We start from the raw sequence: 20,120 nt of genomic DNA on the forward strand, positions 1-20,120 counted from the left end.
TCTCCTCCAGCCGTCCCCAGCACGCCGGGACTCTTTCCCATTTTGTTTTCCCTTCTCTGTTTGTGTCTGGCTCAGCGGCAGCCGCCAAGCAGCAGCCCACGTGCACAGAGCCTCGGCTCCAGCAGCTCCCTGCTCCAAATGATTTGCTCCCATTTCTCGTCCTCATCTGTTGAGGTGCTTCAAGGAGGGGATTTTTTCACTGGGTTCTTCTCTTTTGGGGCGGTTGTAGCGTACAGCACGGCCTTTGGGGCTGAGCTGGGGGCATCGAGAAGGTTTGGGCATGGTTCGGGTGTCGAGGACAGCGCACGGAGCCGAGCCTGAGCCAGCGCCTCCCATGGGTCTTTGGCAGGGAGCAGCGGGGTTCTGCTGGCCTCTGGGGTAAGGGGATGCACCACTTTATCTCACAATCCTGTGTGATACCCACAAGTAAACGCTGAAGCTGTCAGACTTGGGTTTCAGTTCGGAAAGCTCCAGAGAGTCGCGGGAGATTGGCAAGTGATCAGCATAAAGATTGCAGCTGATGGAAGCGAGCCGCAGCCCCGATCCTCCCCTTGGACGAGCGTCGTGAAACTCTCCGAAAATAGCAGGTGGGATGGGAGTGATTCTGCGGAAAGGATCCAGATGGAATAATCAGCAGCAGGAGGGAAAGGGAGTGCCATGAGAGCGGGCACGGTTTCAAGGAAGCAGCTCTGGCAGCACTGGGAAGCTCCTGGCAGGGAAGCCAGGAGGTGTCGGGGCGCACACGGGCCCAGCACCTCTGTTTTCTCTCACAGCACCTGCGTGTTTGGAAATGGCACCTCGAAATGCATCTGCTCCTTCACGCCTCTCGGCAAACCTGCTGCTGCTCCGCCAGCTGCGGCTGCCTCCAGCTGGCCCCGAGCGGGTGCAGGGGGTGTGGGGACAGCGAGCGGGTCAGGATGGGGCCAGCGCCCTGCAGGGAGGGCTTGGGGTCACCAGGAGCTGCGGGGAAGGACGCTGCTAGCAGAGCCCGTCTATGGCACGGGAAGGAAAAACTGGAGCTGGGGCACGGCGCCAGTTTTGGGATCAGAGCACAGGGTCTGGCTAGGCCTGGAGCAGACATCAAGTGCCTAGGAGTTTGGGAGGAAAAAAAATACAGAAAAATAGAAATCAAAAGCTGAGCGACGGCAGAAGAAAGATTTCCTAGCAGCCCTTTGTGCTGAGAAAATAATCTTGATTTGCCAACTTCCAGCTCCGTGCCTCAGAGGCTGGCAGCTGACTGAATCGGAGGAACACGAGAGGTTCACCAGAGGCAGGCACTGCGTGGGCTTCGGAGAGAGCAGCCGGGAGGGGAGCTCCTCGTCAGCCTGGGTACCGTGGCTCAGAGGGAACCACCACGTCAGCCTTTGCTCTTGCTTTTGATAAAAATCTGAGCAAGGCTCTTCTCCTCACGAGATGCATCCTGACTGAAAGGAGGGGGTCCAGAAGATGAGGAACGCACCCAGATTTCGGCTCAGGACGTGAGAAGCGTGCAGAAAGCCCCGGGGAACGCTCCCAGCCCTCCCGCAGCAGCCAGGCAGCGAGGTCTGCCTTCAGTCAGGATGCTGGGGCACTGCCTGCACGGCCCCACTGCTGGTGAAACCAAACCAGGGCCAGTCACAAGGAATCTGAAAACCGTTTTTCTTCAGAAACGTTGGCTTAGGCTTAGTTAAATTGCTGGTTAACCTCGTGGAAGTTAAAGGCTGAATGTTTCTGGGAACTTTCCAAACCACGAGCCGCCGCTGTCTCAGTTCCCTTGCTGCGTGTGCTCCTGCCCCAAGGTTTGTGCTCCTGTGCTTTCTGCCGTCCCGAGGCTCACCGTGAAATCTGGAACCTTCAGGCCGGGTGCCTTTAATACGCAAACACGCTGAGCGATCCAAAAGGCTGAGAATCAAAGTTGCGCTCTGTTATCTCTCCAGCCCAGGAGCTTTTTCAAGGAGGCTCTGATGCAAGAGCAGCATAACTTCCAGTTGTGTCTCTGAAGCTGTGTAGTGTGGTATCGCGGACGTTTAATCCGTGCTGCGGCTGCTCTTAAAAACAGGCAGGAACTGCAAAGCGAAGCAGTGACACGGAGGGGCTGCTCGGACATTTAATCAGTCCCAATTCACGGCGTAAGCTGGTTTGCTCTGGGGTGGAAGGAAACCTGCTCAGGGCCGTAGCTCTGCCTGATGCTGCAGAAATGCCTCACTTTGGGTGTAGCATGGTGTGAGGACGTGTGAGGGTACAAAACCAAATAAGTGGTGCCCCCAGGGCTTCAGCACCAAATTGTTCGGCTGAAGGATTTCATCTGCTGGGCCCTCGTTCCTCCCTTTGTCCAGGGATGAAAATAGCCCGAAATCTGCTTGACCTGCTGCCTTGGTAATAAGTGCCATTAACAACCCCTTGTCCTAACGAGCTAGGGAAACAAACTCACTGTGTGGGAAGATATTTCATTAAATTGCATTTCGAGAGCCTGTCATTTAAACTCTAACTCACTGCTCCCTGCCATGGGTTTTATCTGTCCCTTTCCTAACCTCATGCCCCGGTACTTGCTCTTCCCTGGACTTGGTGAGCCAGGAGCTGACCACACCATGGAGAGAGCTTTCAGTAATTCCCTTTTTAGTAAAAGCACGTCTGTTTTTAGAGGGAAGAAATTGCAGCAGCCAGGCTCTTGTTTCCCCTCGCTGCAGGCCTGATTTCTGCCTTCCCCTCTCTCGGGGGCCCTGCTCTCAGCATCCACGTAGAGAAGTGGCTCTGGAGGATGAACGTGCACCGGGACCCTTGCTGATGAGTGGCAATTAGCTGCCTTTCTCCTTAATGAAGTCCCCGTCTCGGAGTCTGTGCCGTTTAATTAAGCCTTCTGTACGACTGCTCGCTGCCAGTTCTTTGCACCCGGGAAGGTTCGCGTGTGCTTGCTGAGGGGGTGTTGTGATTCGGATGGATTTTGCAGATGTAGCAGTGCCTGTAAGTACCGAGCCTGAGAGATGAGAGAGCAAACAAAGCGAGGGATCCCGAGTCAAGGAGGCTTTCCGTAGCCGTGGGGGCTGAGTGCAGTGCCTGAAGCCAGTCTTTTCCTCCTCAGCTCCTGATCTACCAAAAAGTTGTCAAATTTCTGGTCTCTCTGTAGCCCGTTGCAGTCACAGAATCACCTAGGTTGGAGAAGACCTTCAGGAACAGGGCAGGAGAAATCTTTATTCCTGGCGGGCTGGTGCTACGCTGGGACACACAGGGAGGAGACAAAAGTTCAGTCTTCTCAAGCAGCGTTGGATCAGCTTTACATGAAGGGTGAATGCAGCACTCCCCTTGCTCGCCCCGTACTCGTTCTGTGCAGCGTGGGTCCCTACAGAGCTGAGGCGAGGAGAGAACAAGCGAAAGGTCTGTAATTGCATTTAAACAGAGCTCATCGAATCTCCAAGTCGTTATCTCCACAAATTTTAATTTCCATATACGCGGCTAAAGGAGAATGGCAGCGGGCCCGTGGTGAATCGTTTACAGGACTCCGTGGCCACGTTTTCCTTGTTCGCTGTGCGTGAGCACCGCTTGGTGCAGCTTCTGAAGAGGCAGTGGGGGCTCCCGTAAATAGGGCTGGAACAAATTGCGGTGCTGTCAGCTCTTCAGTAATCCCCCGAGCCCCTGAGTGAGCGGCACAGCAGAGCACATCCCCGGGTCTTGGGTTGACCTTTAGGCTCTGCGCCTGCTGATGCTTTTTTTTGTTTTTTTCACAGCGAAATCCTTTATCGTCATTCTTATCTCTTTCTCATCGCAGTATCGGATGTATCCTGGGGCTAATTATTCATGTGATTTCTTAACACAGAGTGAGAGCTGAAGGATTGCTTCCAGCAGCAGGCAGATCCAGGTTGGTAGGAGCCTCAGCGGGGCAGGGCTTGGCTGGTGGCTGTCACGGGGCAACACCCGGCCAGGGCTCTTCTGCCACGCACAAATCCCTGACTTGCTGCCTTCCACTGCAGCTCTTCGTGGTTGTGGCATCTCTAAGGTGCTTTGGGACCATGCGAGGTAAAGCAGTACTTGATGTTACTGGAGAATTCCTGTCCATTTTGTGCTCATTCAGCTTTTTTGCAGCTTTGAAACTGGACTGGAATAGTTGGCAGAGGTGTTTCGGGAGCAGAGGACTGGGAGCTGTGGGCAGGAGCGGTGGGAGCCCTGCAGGTACTCCAGTTCTTGGGGGAAAATGTGGCCTTCATGTTCTCTAGGTGAACTGGATTGCCTTGACTATTTTTTTTCTTTCTTACAGAGTAGGAATCTAAAATAGATCATAAATTTCTGGCCAGATGGTGGAATTTGGGCAAAATTGTAAGCAAGAATCTTCTCGGTCTGCTGCGTAAGGAGCTAATTCGTAGAGTGCCTCAGCCCAGGCTGAATCTTTCTAATTCTTGTGCTGACTCCTGCTTGGCAGAGAGTGATAGCTTTAAGTCAGGAGAGAGCATTTAGACTGAAATATTCCTCTGCTCACTCTTCCTTTGCCGGGAGAAAGAGAACAATGTCAGAGAAAGAAGAAAGCCTCTCGCTATTTAGTTGTGTCTAATAGGCTATAAATACATTTCTCGCTAAACTAAAGCAGCAGAATGAAAGGCGTTGGGTAAAAGTGATTCTCCATAAAGCATCTTACAACCTGCCGCTATTTGCAAAAGCATCTGCACAGAAATACCTGGAGAAACCCTCTGGAGTGGTTTTAAGGCACTTTAATAGCTGATGAAGGCACTCGTTGCAGCGTCTGTACCGATGCGGGGTTACAGCCACCAAGTTTTAAACACCATTTTCTCAGGGCTTGCACACAACAGCCTCATTTTCATTTTGCACAACTTTTTTTTTTTTTTTTTTTCTCCTTCTGTGTGGAACTTGATGAGCTCAGTAAAACACAAAACGCCGGCGCTTTCGGTATCAAAGAAGCACTTGATGCCGAGCTTGCAAAATGAGCAGTTCGATGCCCTCGTAAAGTTAGTTGTTTTAATGATATTTCAGCCATTATTTTCAGCGTTATCTCTGCTTCTGTTGCTTCTGGGTTTTATGCCAACATAAAAAATAAAAATAAAAAAAAAATTGATCCACCATCGCTTAGGTTTGATTATAGCAATACAAGCAAATGTTTCAGTTCTTCTGGGTTGGATGAAATCCTTCCTGGCAGGTCTTCAGCAAGCGCAGTCCCTGCTGCTGGAGCTGTATGGGCGGCTATATTTAGTAATCTCTTCTGACCATAAATTGCAATTTGGGACCCAGATTTTTCTGCAGCGTTAACTGGTAGGAGCCGAGCATTTGCATGCATTTTAAAACCTTTTTTTTATTATTATTATTGTTTCTTGCTTTAATATTTGGTTGCTTCTATGTTTGTAGTGGCAACCAATTATCAGAAAATTCAGGCAAAGCCTTGACATTCCTCCTCCTTTTTTTAATAATTCATTCAAACACTTTTTGCAGTGTTCCACCAGCTCAGTCACGCCTTTTGGCAAGTGCAGACGTTATTGATACGCCAACTGGTAATGCCCTTCGGATACGGCCAAGTGGACATGGAAGTTGTCGTTGTTTGTCCCTTGTGTCTCTCCGTGTGCGTCTTCCAGGGTGAGCAAAGCACAAGCCCTTCACAATAAGCTGCAGCTTCTTTGTTAAGCCTAGCAGGAGCATTAAAATCACAGCTTTGTCTGGGGCTAATTTTCAGTTTAATTTCCCTGCTCATTTTAATTTTTCTCCTAAAAAGGACGTGAATAATAATTGCCTTCCTAGCACAATTAGGATTCAGAATTTGTGTCTGCTCATATGCAGTTTCGGTCCAAATGCATTTCCTTGTATGAGGGTAATAGCTCCTCTTATTGCTCTTAATATATTTACTAAACATTGCTTTTTGGTGCATGGATGCAGTTGTCTAAAGAACCGGAATAAATCTTCTAGTTTTGATGCCAACCAAATAAAATTAATCCACTCTTGCTTGGATTTCTTCTGGCGGCGTGTCATCCCGATGGTCATCCTGATGGGTTACCTGGGAACATTTTCACCCTCTCTAAGTGGCAGCACATCCACTGTAGGATCGACCACGAGATCAGAAAACGCTCACACTAACTTGACATAAAACAACTTGCCTTCAGGAGCTCCATGTATTTGGTTTATCAATGGGAGGATAATGGGGAGATGGGATCAATTTGCATGCATTTGCATGAGAAAGAGCAGTGCAGGTGAGCAGACATTTCACTCGATTCAGTGGCTGGAAGTCAGAGCTAATGGCAGATTCAGACTGGAAATGATGTGAAGGTTTCTGTGCTGTGTGAAATCGCCCGCTAACAGGAAGGGTAATTAACTTCAAGGGCAGTGGAAGATCCTCTGCCTCCCAAATAGAGCTGGATATTTCTCTAAATGACTTCTTCAAGCAATGAGACAGAGCGGTCCTGTGCTCCTCCTGGTTTGAGATGTCAGACGAGATAATCGTAATGTTCTCCCTGCTTTGATAAAATTCATCTTTTAATTAGACGGCCCGATTCGGAAGCCCTCCTCGTGGCTCTGCCAACAACGGTGTCGTCTCCAACAAACCCCTCCCTGCCCCGAGTCCTGGTCCTTAGCTGCGGAGTGACCGCGTGCCTATAGCACAGGGCGCTTCTTGCTAATTCGAATTAATTAAAATTCTTTCTTAAAAAAAAACATGAGCACGTATTTTGCTGTCCCTTCTCCCATCGGAAGATGGAAAATGATTCTTTTGCAGTTATCCTCACCTCTTTCGATCCAGGTCCTGGATCGAGGAGCCCCGTCCAGCACCGCGTGTGCCTCCCCGTGCCTAGCAGGGGCGGTGGGCGGCGGAGCAGGGGGCTGATTTCTGCATTGCACAGCGCGTTGCCTTCCTTGCTGCTCGGTCGAGGACGTTTAAATACCTCTATTTAAGAAGTGAGTGACAAGCGCTGTCTCAGGGAAGAACCTCAAATGCATAATTTAAAGCCATAAATCATCATCGCTCCTCGTTTTTATTGTCACTCTTTGCTTGGTGCTGTTTGCGTTGCTCGGAGCCATAAATCCCGTGTCCGAGGGGATGCAGCTCTCCGTGCTGGAGGCATGAAGTCAGGGCGAAGCTCCACAACAGATGGCCTTTTCTTTCCGTTTCACGGACACCGCTTCTCACTGGGCAATTTGTTATTTTCTACAGTGGAAGCAGCTGTGGATTACTGTAATTATGGATTTCATCTCTCTCTGGCAATCCGGGGCGAATACTAATTTGAACTTTATGCATCTCCTCGGAATCAGGTTAATTTTCTCGTGATGCTGGAGCTGCTGATGAGCTAAAGATGTTTGTGAGGCCGATGTTTTTCCTGCTACGGCGATACGCGGTGCGTGGATTGCAAAATAATAGTGGTGGGTGTCGGGTCGGGTCTCGTTGAGCCTCCTGGGAGCGATTCCTGAGTCCTGCATCGCTGCTGAAGGCGTGCTTTTGCTTCACATTGTGAGCTCGGCTTTCCTGGGATCCAGGCTGATCAATAGCAAATTATTTGCTTGAATAGTTCCTTCGGAGGAAAAGACGCTTTGAAAAAGAACTGGTAGGCTGCTCGTACCAAAAGTTAGGCTATGGGAAAATGTTATTCCGGAGTCTCTTTCGACCTGTTTGTTCTTTAAATAGCTCCTGGCTTTAGAGGGCAAAACGTTCGTCCTAGCACCGTTGGTAGATCCTGCATTATCCTCTCAAGAGTAGATTATGTTTTGCTCTCATGTTTTCCTTTTCAATGGCTATTAATAGCTTCGTGTCCTTTTTCCAAGGGGTTTGCCTTAGCAAAATTCCCCTGACTTCAGAGGAGTTATTTGTGGCTCGTGCTGATGGAGGAGAGCATCAGCCCCGTGAGATGCCAGATTTGGGCCTCCTGCACTCCGGTAAGGGGCACGCCTGGGTCCGGGGCAGAGTTTTTGGATCTCCTTCAGCCCCCACCAACCCCTCCTCACGAACAGGGTGAGGAGGCGGTTTGCCTGTGTGAGTGCAGGTCCCATCAATGGGATTGCAAAAAATATCCCCTGACTGCTGCTTTCCTGTCCTGAGTGCCCAGCAGGGGACCGAGGTGTCACCAACACCCCCTGAAGCTTGGTGGCTGGGTTGCTCGGTGTGGAAAGAAAGTGAAGTGGGAGTGAAGGTGCTGGGCTCTGCTTAAAGCAGGAATCTGTCATGAAGCCAGCCTGGAGGCGGGGTGAGGTGTAAGGTAAGGGCACGCTGCTGTGAGAAGCGAGTGTGGGGTTGGGTCGGGTTTGGGGTGGTTGATGTAAGTCCAGAAGCATGTGTGTAAGAGTACGCAGAATGTGGAATCCCAAGGGGGCTCAGTACATATTTCACATTCCTCTGGTGGAAATCATTTCCATGACCATGAAACGATGGAGCTTGGAGAGGAGCAAACGAGGCAGTGGCAGTGGCACAGCAGCTGGGGCTGCCCTGGCAGCAACCAGCTCACCTGGCGGGTCAGAAGGGATGCTGGCCGTGTGTGGTGGTCGTGGACATCTCTGAAACGTTCAGTCTGCATGGGATTCTGCAGCCCCGTTTACACGAAAGGCTCTGGGTTCCCAAAGCTGTGTTGGGGCTGACGATGTATCAGCAGTGCTGAGGCTTTTGAGCACAGGCATGCTGAAAGGAAGGTTTGCTCCCCAGAACAGAGCTGCTACAAACCACATGAACGTTTCCATAAACCCCGAGAGAAGCACCTCGCTCTCTGTGGCTTCCAAATCTTGCTGCTCTCTCATCCCTAGAAATCAATTGATCTTTTGTTCCATTATTTAGGCGCAAACAAACCGCTCTGTAATTCTCTTTCTCCTCCTTTATGCTATTTTAAAAGGAGCCCCTACACGTACCCTTTCCAAACAGCGTCTTACCCCCCTCTGCATTTTGAAGATAGAGGCTGGGAAGGTCCCAGCCACCTGGAGCTGAATTAATGCTGTCTGGCCCAGCCAGATGGAAAATACCTGATCTTGATAACCACCTCCTAACGTGTTCTTCCCCTGTGCTGTCGTGAGATTCAGTTCTTTGCCTTTGGTATAAATCGCCACTTGCATGCAGCGAGGTAAAGCAGTGAGTACTGAGAAACGCGGGCAAGTGGGGCAGTTACATGAGGATGTGGGGGCTTGTGAGGCCTGGGTTCCTGCACAGGGAGGGGTTTCAGCATCTCCTGATGTGGTTTTAGTCTTGTGCAGGCTTTTTTTTCCCCGTAACTCGAGAAAAATGTGATTTTTGGTGAATCAGCTCTGCAAGTGTATTACCTCGCAGGTACACAGCATAAAGCAGTAGCTTTCCGTGGCCGAATGAAATACCTGAAAATCAATGGAGCTATTAAAGTCAGCCTTCTGTTCAGCTGGAGAAGGGAGCTTCAGGGGGAAAACAGACACACAGTTTTATAAAGGAACCAGGGAAATTTTACTGTGTTTCACGTGGCTTTTATTCAGCATGAGCTGCCCCGACTGCTGCGGGCACAGAGCGCAGAGCCCCCTACGTGAACAAGACCACGTTTTTGGTACATTCTCCCAAAATTGTGATTTAATCCTGAAATGACTTTGTGGAAAGGCAGTGGGAGAGCCCAAAATGCCCCTGTGCAGAGCAAAACCTCTTCTTGGAGAAACACGAAATACCCAGGCCTGCACCCAGTGCCTCTTTGGGCCTTCCCTGGGAAGGAAACTGGTTTAACTGTAACGGGGGCTGTGTGGTGCTCCTGGGGAGAGCTCCTCTGCTTTCCCTACAATAATTTCATTCGTCTCCCGTGGCTTAGCCTGCAGATAAATTGACCACAACTTCAGTGATATTTTAAGGTCGAAATTTAATCAGCAATTGACTTTGGAAAACTAAATATAAACCCAGGAGAGCGTGCTGCTGAGCAGGGCAACTTGTGGCCGCTCCCTGGATGAATCTAACCTTTTCACCATTCATTTTTCTCTCCTGCCTGGGAGTTGGCAGGAAGGGCAGAGCACAGGGCAGCAGCCTTTGCTGCATCCCTCCTGCCCAGCTGGGTTTGTATCGCTGCTGGAAAGGCAGCAAGGAGCCACTGCCCAGGGGCAGGAGCCCTTGGTGCTCACCGCCCTCTGCATTTTCTGCGTAAGACTCCCTAAGGTTGGTACAACCATGCCACCTTGTGTTAATTTCTGTTTTCTTATGGCTTTGAGCAGTCACAGAAAAAAAAAAAAAAAAAAGGAATAATTTTCTATCTTTGGGTGTATATCTGTAGGTTGGTTTTTAATGCTATTAAAGATTTATTTGGGTTTTCCTGTCCTAACCCTGTTATGTATCCGTAGCAGCTGAAGAGACTCCTTTTGACCATCTGACACTGGAGTTGGTAGTACTCGAGTATTTATTGTGAGGAGTCACATTTGAAAATGCTGTAAAATAAATAATAATAAAAAAATTGCTCTGGATATGCACGAAGCTTTTCAAAAAGAAAAGGTCCTGGTTAAACCTTTGCTTCTTTTCTACAGTCAGCAGCAGAATACGTGAAGTCCCGGCTGCCTGAAGTCCTAAAGCAACACCTGCAAGACTATGAGAAGGACAAGGAGAACAGCGTGCTGTCTTACCAGACCATCCTGGAACAGCAGATTTTATCAATTGATCGAGAAATGCTGGAAAAACTGACCGTGTCCTATGATGAAGCAGGTATGGTTTTATTTCTTCCTAAGTGAGGCTTTACTGAAAACAAGTTGCCCACTTCCAGATGTTCTTCAGACTCCTAGGGCTCGTGTTGGCAAATTGAACTCTGTCCTTAAAGGTTTGGGGTGCTTCAGTGAAACATTTTTCTCCTAAAATCAGGTTAATTTAGGAGAAAAAAAATCCACTTTGGTGATTTGCATCCTAAATAGCTGAAAGGACAGTTTTTGTACCAACACTTGGCTCTTTGTAACGTACAGATGTTGGTGCTGGAGCCATGTGTTTCGCATTGTCTCTGCGAGCTGTGTGACCGAGCCACACAATGCAGTTTGGAAGGATTTTGCAGCCTGTTACAATGTTCTTGTTAGATGCACGTCCTGCACGTCACTGGGTTCTTCACGACTTAGTTTTGGACTTGCCTAGCCAAGAGTGTACTGGGGAGTCACGGCATCTGAATTCTAACTGTGACATGATGGGTGTGGGTAGTCAAAAATAGACAACTGGTGGAGTGCTGGAGGCATTTAAGTAGTGCAGTTACGGGGTTCTTCGCTTCTGGTATTTGTACCTTGACAGTCTAGGTATGTGGTGGCTTTCTTAGGTGCAGCTAACACTTTCTACTAGGAAAAAACGTGTTTTGTTTTTTTTTTTTTTTTACTACAAAAAGTACAGTTAGAAGTGTTACTGCTTGATTAATATTCATGGTAGTGACTGGATTTTCTTAGTCCCTGGTACTTTCTTGTTTTGTTTTCCCTTTGGCCGTAGCTGGCACTGCGGTGCCCTTTGGGAACCGTTCTGAGCATAACTCAAGGTTTTTCTTCCAGCTGTTTTAGCCAGAAGCCTAAATCTCGTAACTAGGTTTTTCATCCCCTTTAGCTCACGTTTGCTAGATAACCTTCCAAGGGGATCACCGTGTTGTTTGGCCCTTGCTAGATGGCCCTGCTAAAATCCCCATCCTCTGAGTTCATCTCCCTTAGCCCAGCTCTGGAAAGCCAAGCAGCAGCCAGCCTGTGGCATTTTCTCCTGTTACTTTGCACTTAGGCTGTAGTGGCCTGAACTGCTTAAAATGCTGCAACCACTTCCCAGCTGTGTTCAGCCTCCTGCTCAGCCTCCCCCACACTATCGATATCGTTCTCTTAAGCTACTTTGATCTCAAACGCTCCAGCAACTTAAAATGCCATTTGCCGACTGCGTGCTCTGGGTGCTTAGAGGGCTGTGAGCTTTAGGAACTTGAAGTAATTACAGTGCTCTCGTCCTTTATCAACCACGTTCATGCTCTCCCCCAGTAAATAAGCCTGATTCTCTTGAACTCCTTTGATCTCAGGAGCTCTCAGGCAGCTCGCGGTGCCGTTTGCAGCCCACTCGTGTGCTCCTGTGCTGAAGGAGCTCGGAGTCGTGTGAGTTGTTGAAGGACAGCACGGTTAACAGATGGGCACGGGTTGTCTTTTCATCAGGTACCTCCTGCTTTTAATGATGCATAAAAAACAAGCTTTGGAAGTTGTTGCTTTCCATCGCCTCTGTTTATATTTTGAACAGAAAATTTATCAGCCCGGTGGCTCCTGCAGATCTGTCTCGGTCACGCTGGTTCGGTCCCTTTATTTCTGTAGTCAGTTTGATTGATAGGAGTTTGTTAGGAAGGGAAGGGTACAGGGGAGAGAATTACCAGCTCCTGTCAGGATAAGGAGAAAGCATTTTTCTTTATGGAAAACTGTGTGTTTGTGCAGAGCAAATAAAGAGTAAGCTGCTCCAAACACACGCTGGGGATCTTTATCTCACAATAAAACAATGATGTAGAAATTAGGAGCTACGTAAATACCGAGTTTAGAAAGGTCTCAATGTACACACACGTCCCAGACAGCGAGTGTGCCTTGTTGTAAACTAAAATCCTCAATTTGAGCTGGCTGATTGCTCGGAGGCACGCTGCTGGGTGTTGTACTTAGGTGCTGTAGTCAGTGGTGTGCTGGAGGGAAAAGCACTTCTCAAATGGGTCTGAACTCATTTCTCCTGTTCCTTGTCCTCGCTCCATCATTTCGGAGGTCACAAACGCCTTTTCTGCGTGTAGGATTCCTCTGCATCCATTTCCCAGGTGAAAACAGAGCTGTGCTAAACCAGCCTGGGCTTCTGGTACGATTGTGCCTGTTAATTGAGCCGTTAGAGCACGGCTGTGATGTTAATAACAACGTGCAGCTTCGGAGGGCTGGACGCCCTAACGCCTTCCTCTAAATCTTCCCTGTCAGGAGCTCGGGGTCCCAGAGCTACCACACGCAGGGCGTTCATCTAAAAATAGTCAGATGTTGACAAGATTTTTAGTGAAGTTTGACTAAGAAAGCTTGGTAAGATGAAAGCAGGCCCAGCGTGACAGATGGGTACAAATCCTCTCCTAATCTCTAAATCCCTTCGTTTAAAAAGTGCCGCTCTTGGCTCGCTGCGGCTGGGGTAGTTTTGGGCCAGGATCTTTTCCTCCCTCTGAAGCGCTGTTGGATGTAAATCCTGCTCCGCCTACCTACAGCATCTCCCCTCTCTGGGGTGGTCAGCGACTGCTGGACAAATGAAATCTTGGGATATTTGAAGGTATTTTGGCACTGAGCTCTTGCGTGCCAGTTGGCTCCAGCCTGCTGGGAGATCCGCTGATAGTTCGTGCTGTGACGGGCGGCCGCTCTCCCCGGGTGACAAAAAAAAAAAGACAAATTTCATTTTGCCTCACCATGAAGCGCTCGTGTCCAAAGGGAGCCAGGGAATCCAGCTCGGCAGCCAGGAGCACAGGCAGCTGTCCCTGCTGTCCTTGTTGTGGATGGCTCCATTTTCAGCCCTTTGCTCACCTTTTCCTCCTCCAGCCCATCTTTCAGTGCCACTGAATGAGTGAAACTGCTCGTGTCAGCAGTTTGTTTCCATAAGGAGGGGTTTTACGCTAGCAGCTCACGTCCCAAAGTGCCCGAATGCTCCCGTCTTAGCAACAGAATTTATTTTCTGCTGAGAGAAAACGCGCCCGTTAGCACTACGGCGTGCTGCAGCCCGTCTGAGTGAGGTGGGGTCTGTGCTCTGTGCTCTGCCTGCACCCAACGTGCCCGGCACGTGAGGTGTTTGCCACCCTGCAGGAGTTAGCACACGATGGGTGGGTGATGAATTAAATTGATTCTCCTGCTCAGCCTCTGTTCCCGTGCCTTGCAGAAGCCCAGGCTGGGTTTCTGTGCCTCCTGGGCTCTGGGACAAGCGGCCCTGAGCGTAAATCCAGGACTCAGGATTCGTTCTGGCTTCAGGACCTGCAAGAAGACGCAGCCTGGCACCGGTCTGCCCAGGTCCCGGCCCAGGAACTTTGGCTGCTTCTGGCAGGTGGACAGAAAAACAAGAATATCCAAGGTTCAGCTTCACCCCAGTAGGCTGGTGAATCCATTTCTCTCACACAAATGTCCAGGTTAGTGTGGGCGCTCTGGGAATACGTGCTGCAATTTGGGAGAATGAACACCTTGCTGGGGAAACATCATTTTTTTCCACTGCAAGAAGTTTGATCAGGTAAAGCCATCGTTCTACATCGCAGCCAAGCTACAGTAAGTTATCTTCACCGTGGTATTTATCACACGATAGCTCGTGCACGTTACAAATGCAGGAAGAAATCTGTTGGGTTTGCTGCAGCCACGTTATTTAAAAAAAAAAAAAAAAAAAAAAAAAGGCTTAAAATTCTGGGAGCCTGCTTTTGGTACGTGTTTGGCTGCTCCTTGACACATGGGGCTGGTCCATGGGGACACGGCTGAGCACAATTTCAGCAGCGGTGACTCCCCAGAGCTTAAATCCTGGCCTGAGCAGGCGCCCAGCACTGGCAGAGGCAGAGGAGCCCAGTAAGAATTGTTACCCCGGGAGCCTGACGATCACCACTGACCTCATCCCATCTCTGCACGAGTCTTCGTGAAATATTCTGTGGCAGCCACCAGAGGGACGGCTTCTGGATGACCTGGGAGCTGACACACAGCGGGCAGGCTGGCACCTGAAGGACGTGCGTGGCGTGAATTCCCCAGGGCAGCCCCAGGCCTTTGTTGCTGTTGGTGTTACTGATAAAAGTCAGACCTGAAACGCAGCCACCTTCCTGCGTGAACCTTTGGGAAGCCCTGGTAGTGGCTCCAGGCGATGTGATGGAATTAGAGACAAATTTTAGCTAAGCAGGCTGTGCCCAAATCCTGCCGTAAAGCCATGTGGCTTTGGTTTGTTTAAAATGTTTGATCCTGCTCTTCCTTGGAACAGTTCAGTGCTGTCCTCTCTAGGCAATGCCTTTGTCTTGCCCGGTGAAAACCTCACAGCTTTGTCCAGATTCGCATTAATAATTTTTGCTGCTGCTGACGCCAGGACTCGGGGGTTGGAAGGCTCCTTGCATCCCCTTGGTGGGTATTTCTGCTTCTGATGTATTCAACCGCTGGGCGTGGTGCCGAGGTGAAACTGAATATCACAGCAGTGCCAAGAAATGGACTTCAGAACGGAACTGGAGATTCATTCCTCCTGCGTTCGGGTGATTGTTCACAAGGACGAGGGATTCATCGTGCTGTGATGGAGAGACAGCATCTGAGTCTCTCAGCCTGTGGGCACATCCCAGGACGCTGTAGCTGAGCCTGGTGTGGTCGGGGTGAGCAGCACCGGGTGCTGGTACCGACTTAGAGCTTAACAGAGAGAACAGGACAGGGCTGAACGGGAGCACAAAGCAGTTCTCTGTTGTTTCAGACACCAGATCTTGAAGTGGTGTCGCACAGGCAGGTAGGGATCGTCTCAGCATAGGAGCTGAGCTGTGATTGTAGAGGTTAAACCTGATTTCTGCGGGTCTGTAAGCACGGGGTTTCTTTTCATCTGTTTTAAAATACGTCATTCTTCTAATCGTAGGGAAAAAACGTGATGCTGAGATGATTAAGAAACTCTGAGACCTCGCGTTTTTCAGAAAGGTTATTTTCAGGCCTGTGCTTTGCAGCGCAGATGTTTGCAGAAGGATTTATTTAACCATGGGAAGAGGCAGGCACCGCTCGCTCGGAGGAAACACCAGCGCCAAGGGGACTCAAGGACAAACGTCTGCGTGCTGGGTGCTCTGCTCGGCCCCCGCCACCGTGCAAGAAGTTTGGAGGAAGGCAGTCGGGCACCTTAAAAATGCAGGTTTGGTTTTGAAGGGTGCCGTGAGGGTGGCAGGCTGTGCCATCCCGGTGGTGGGGCAGAACCGGGCGCTGGTTTGGAGATTACAGTAACACTTTCTCTAATCCGTGTGGCTTTTGCTGAGAGCAATTGTAAACGATTTCAACACTTGAATGAGCTCTAAAGGAGCAGTGGGCGAAGGAGCGCTAATGAGCACAATTAGCTCGGCCTGCCGCAACACCCTTGATGAAGGATTTTCATCCTGCATGGATGTTGTGAGGTCTCCTCGCGGCCCCGGTGCGGATGACACAGGGATGTCTGCTGCCTGATTGATCTTTGCTTACCTGGTAGGTAAGCAGTGGAGAATTAATTTATTTTTATGGCTTCGGGTTGCAGCTGGTGGCTCATCCCCAGGGCACACGAAGGCGGCGTTACAGGGTCCTGGTGCTGTAACCTCGCTGCTCCTGCCTCCTTCTAACCCTAGTGGGAGGCAGGAGCCTGCCCTGCCCTCCTTGCTGCCTCATCACGGCCGTGAGCCCAACCACCCCCCTCATGTGGGGGCACCAAACCCCCCCTGGCTAACATTTCTGTTCACCAGGCCCCTCCAGCTCCTTCTGTATCTCTGTTTCTCATTCCTTTTATTTCCCTGTACAAGACTCATTCAAGAAACCGTTGGCTCGAGGCCGTGCTGGAGCGCTGCTGCCTTGCCCCCAGCCTGCCCTCCTGCCCCACCCCATCTGTGCAGGCAGCGTACTCCAGGTTTTACATTTTCTGGTGGTTTTCCTTTTAAATGGCCCAGCAGGGCACTATTCAGGCAGCTGCTTCGAGGGAGCGGCCCACCACGCGCTCAGTTCTGGGCCCTTTCTGCTGGGAATTTTCCCTTGTGCACTCGCGTTACATCTGAGGCGAGTGACAAGAGCGCAGCAATTCCTAACTCTGCACAAGGTTAAACGGCTGAAATAAAAATAGCTGGAAAAGAAAACAGTGAAATCAGCTGGCACCAGGGGGTCAGGGCCTGGCGCTGGCCCAGCCACCAGGCAGAGCACGGCGCAGGCCGAGCAGTGCGGGCTTCATCCTTCATCAATCACATCGCAGGCTGGCTCCTGGCTCAGCTTCTCACCCTCTTCCGTACACGCAGGTCGTAGATCCACGGAGACTGCCTGCAAAGTCACCTTTTTTATAATGACGGCTTGTGGAGCTGTGTGCTGCCCGAGCATCGGGGCCGTGCCGTGCTCCTGGCAGTGTTTCCCTGAGCAGGACACGTGGGAGTTCCTCTCCTGCCCGTGTGAGCAGTGAGCCCCGTGCTGCTGGCGCTCTGCAGGGCAGGAGGGGGATCGTCATTTTGCTCTCCCCTGTGCTGAGGGTGTCCCGGCAGCAGGAGCCCTGCATTTGGGGTGCCTGGGGTGAGCCTGGGGCCGGGTTCCTCTGGGTCCTGCTGTTTCCAGGCCGTTAGGCTGTGCAGCGGGCAGGGGTTGGCACCAAACTGTGCCCCTTTGGGTCTGCGAAGCATCAGCCAACTGCACAAAATAATCGCTGTGTGTGTGCCTGCGTTCTGAAAAGGGATTTCTGGTTTAAAGCTGTGCGAGACAGACCATTAAGTTAAAAAATAAATTCCCCAGCACGCAGCGCGTCTAAAAACAAATTGTTTATTGCTGGCTGTTATATTCATCCCAGCCGTGGGATATTCCACCACTGACACGGGAACGGCAAGACTCAGCTCTTCATTCTCGTTTTGGGCAGCACCGCAACAAGCTGCAGCCGTGGGAGTTCAGGCTGAGGGGAACAGCGTGGGCTTGGGCCCGAGCAGAGCTCCCTGCGGGCAAAACCAGAGCTCAGGCAGCCGCCCAGGGCTGTGCTGGCACGCCCGGGTGTCGGCATTCTCCTTAGAGCTGCTTCTTGGTCGGGTTAAACCACACACACAGACGCGCTGCTCTGCAGCACGCTGCTGCCCGAGGGCCCTGCTCGTGCCCTCTGTGCCCCCGCAGGGATTCCTCTCTGCCTCCCTCCTGGCAGAGCCACGCAGACATCAAAGAAGCCCGTGTCGGAGCAGTTTTTTTCATCCTGCCCATCTCCATCTCTTGCCCAGCTGGTGCCACTTTCCCCGTCAGTCTCTGCTATGCAGCAAGGGTGGGTGCCTCGTGTTAATGAATAATTAGATGGAAATGAACAACAGAGGTGAAAACTCAGCCACGTGCTTCCCTTAGTCGTGTAAAAGGAAAAGAAAGCAGCCACGAAATGAATTTCATTTACTGGTGAAGGATGCTGGAGTGCCTGTTGTAAGAAGTGAGCCATAACTTCAGGAGTGCGTTGTAATGAAACCCGCGTGTCAGCAACGTTCCCTTTTAATGTTTATGGGTGTATGTATCAAACCTCAGTCACTTGTCATCTTTCTGTTCTAACATACGAATGAAATTGCGACACCAAAGCTGGTGCAGGAGTATTTCTATTAGCTGGAGTTTTCATTAACGCAGCTCATGTCACACTGGCTACAAGATCAGAGTGTACAAAAGGCACGTTCTTAATGGCATCCGCTCTGCTCCCCATCAGTTGAATGAGGAAAACCAAACCCCTGGTGTCAGTACCTTGAGAATTGCCCATTTTTTCCAGTGTTTCCCTGCCACTTAGCTGACGGTACCGTGCCTGTGGTCAATGACTGACTAAATGCTCTGTGTGTTTAAAGGTTAAAGTAATTAACAACGTCAAATCATTTTCTTTTTTCAATAAAACATCCTTCAGATTGTAGCCTTCCTCCCAGCAGCAGTTTCAGCAGGTTTGCTGTCTCCTAGCGTCACACTGAGCACGCAGCCACGTGCAGTAGTTCCCATTCATGGAAGCTGTGCGGGGGCTCTGCTGCGAGACGCGCTTCTGTCCCCTGCTGCTCTTCTTGGCCATCAGGAAAAGGCGGCCCTCAGAGACTGGAAACCACCCTTCCCCCTGAGCCCCTCCCCAAATCACAGATCTGAAGAACACTTTCCTGCTAGTCATTTTTCCTACCTGAGCATGAAACCCCTGAGTTTATTTTCAGCCTCGCCCCCAGTTGCCTACCTGCAGAAGCAGGCAGTGAACGCCGAGCTAAGTGCCCACCGCAGCAGGACGCAGGGTAACGTCTGGCCAAAAACAACAACAGTGTGAGATAGCCCGAGTAGGGAATGACTCGGTAAAACCAGCTGATAAGAGAGAAAATCTAACAGACGTAAGTAGCGTTAGAAGAAAGCTGCCAGGTGTGATGACAGCCTGCTCCCCGGCACTGATATCTGAAGCAAATTTGCAGATATATATTGGAGAAAACTTGCAGCGTAACTGCAGGTATTTGTGTCCTCTGTAATGGTTTCTGCTTCCCGTTGCCTTCTGCTGTTCCCCAGGTACGACTTGTCTGATCGCGCTGCTGTCGGATAAAGAGCTCACGGTGGCCAACGTCGGCGACTCGCGGGGAGTGCTGTGTGACAAGGACGGGAACGCCATCCCCCTGTCCCACGACCACAAGCCCTACCAGCTGAAGGAGAGGAAGAGGATTAAAAGAGCTGGTGAGTTACAGCGTTTGTGCTCCGGATTGAGGGTTCATCTTTATTTTCTCTCCTCTGTCAGTAATGCAGCCTTCTCCCCTGTGAGACACCGAGAGTACCAGAGCGAGGAATCAGCAGAAAACCCCTTCCATTATTAACACGGCTCTGCTGGGAGGGGCTCACGGTGCAGACAAATGGAAGCAACTGGCCTCTGCCTTGATGAGTAAGAAGAGCAGCCTTCATCTGCAACAGCCAGTGCGCCGTCCTGGCCAGTGCCCCTGCGATCCCCTGATAGCACAGTAACAACCAGCAGCAGCCTCTTCGCACAGCCCCCTGGCACAGCCCCCTTACAGGCACCTCACAGCCACATCGTGGCAGCAGCCCTCATCTAAGAGGCTGGGTCTGAACCTCAGCGAGGTTTAGTTGCTAAAATAAGCAGAGCAGGAATCTAATTCTTTACAACTATTTTTCATCCCCATATAATCACTGTTAATAAGCACAAACGTATGTTGCAGCAGTCCAGAAACAGTAATCTTTCCACAATGAATCTTCTAGCTTGCTTACCCTGTCACTTCAGCGACCCCCTGGGCTAGCAGTTACATTTGGAGCATCGAGTTTAACAGCCAATTCTCCACGAGTTTGTCAGAGCCTCTTTTGAACCCATTTCTGGTGTGGCTCCCACAGCAGCCTGCAGCAGGGACTTATTTGAGAAAGAAAAAAGTGCTAAACCTACTGATGAGCGTTGCCTCTAGAGATGCATTGTTTCTCTGCCTCAAATTCTTCATCTGTAAAGTGGAAATAACACATTTTTCCCTGAGCATAAAGCATTTTTAAAAGCTGCAGGTTATCAGTGTGCCCACACCAGTATAAATGCCTGTACGTGTCGAACGCCTGCCTGCTCGGTTTGCTTTTATCACCAAGGAAGCGTGAGAGCAGTGCGATTCTTCTGCTGCTAC

General features: G+C 50.4%; 1 protein-coding gene across 1 annotated transcript in view; it reads left to right on the forward strand.

Annotated features, from left to right (window-relative positions):
* Positions 1-20,120, forward strand: part of PPM1L (protein phosphatase, Mg2+/Mn2+ dependent 1L) — a 68,408-nt gene that overhangs the window by 37,338 nt on the left and 10,950 nt on the right. Inside the window, exons 2-3 of the mRNA XM_084529763.1 lie at positions 10,403-10,573; positions 19,024-19,185. Of these exons, the coding sequence (XP_084385889.1) occupies positions 10,403-10,573; positions 19,024-19,185 (333 nt within the window). The remainder of the gene's footprint in view (positions 1-10,402; positions 10,574-19,023; positions 19,186-20,120) is intronic.

This window comes from Aythya ferina, assembly GCF_964211825.1.
Source record: "Aythya ferina genome assembly, chromosome: 9".
Taxonomy (NCBI): domain Eukaryota; kingdom Metazoa; phylum Chordata; class Aves; order Anseriformes; family Anatidae; genus Aythya; species Aythya ferina.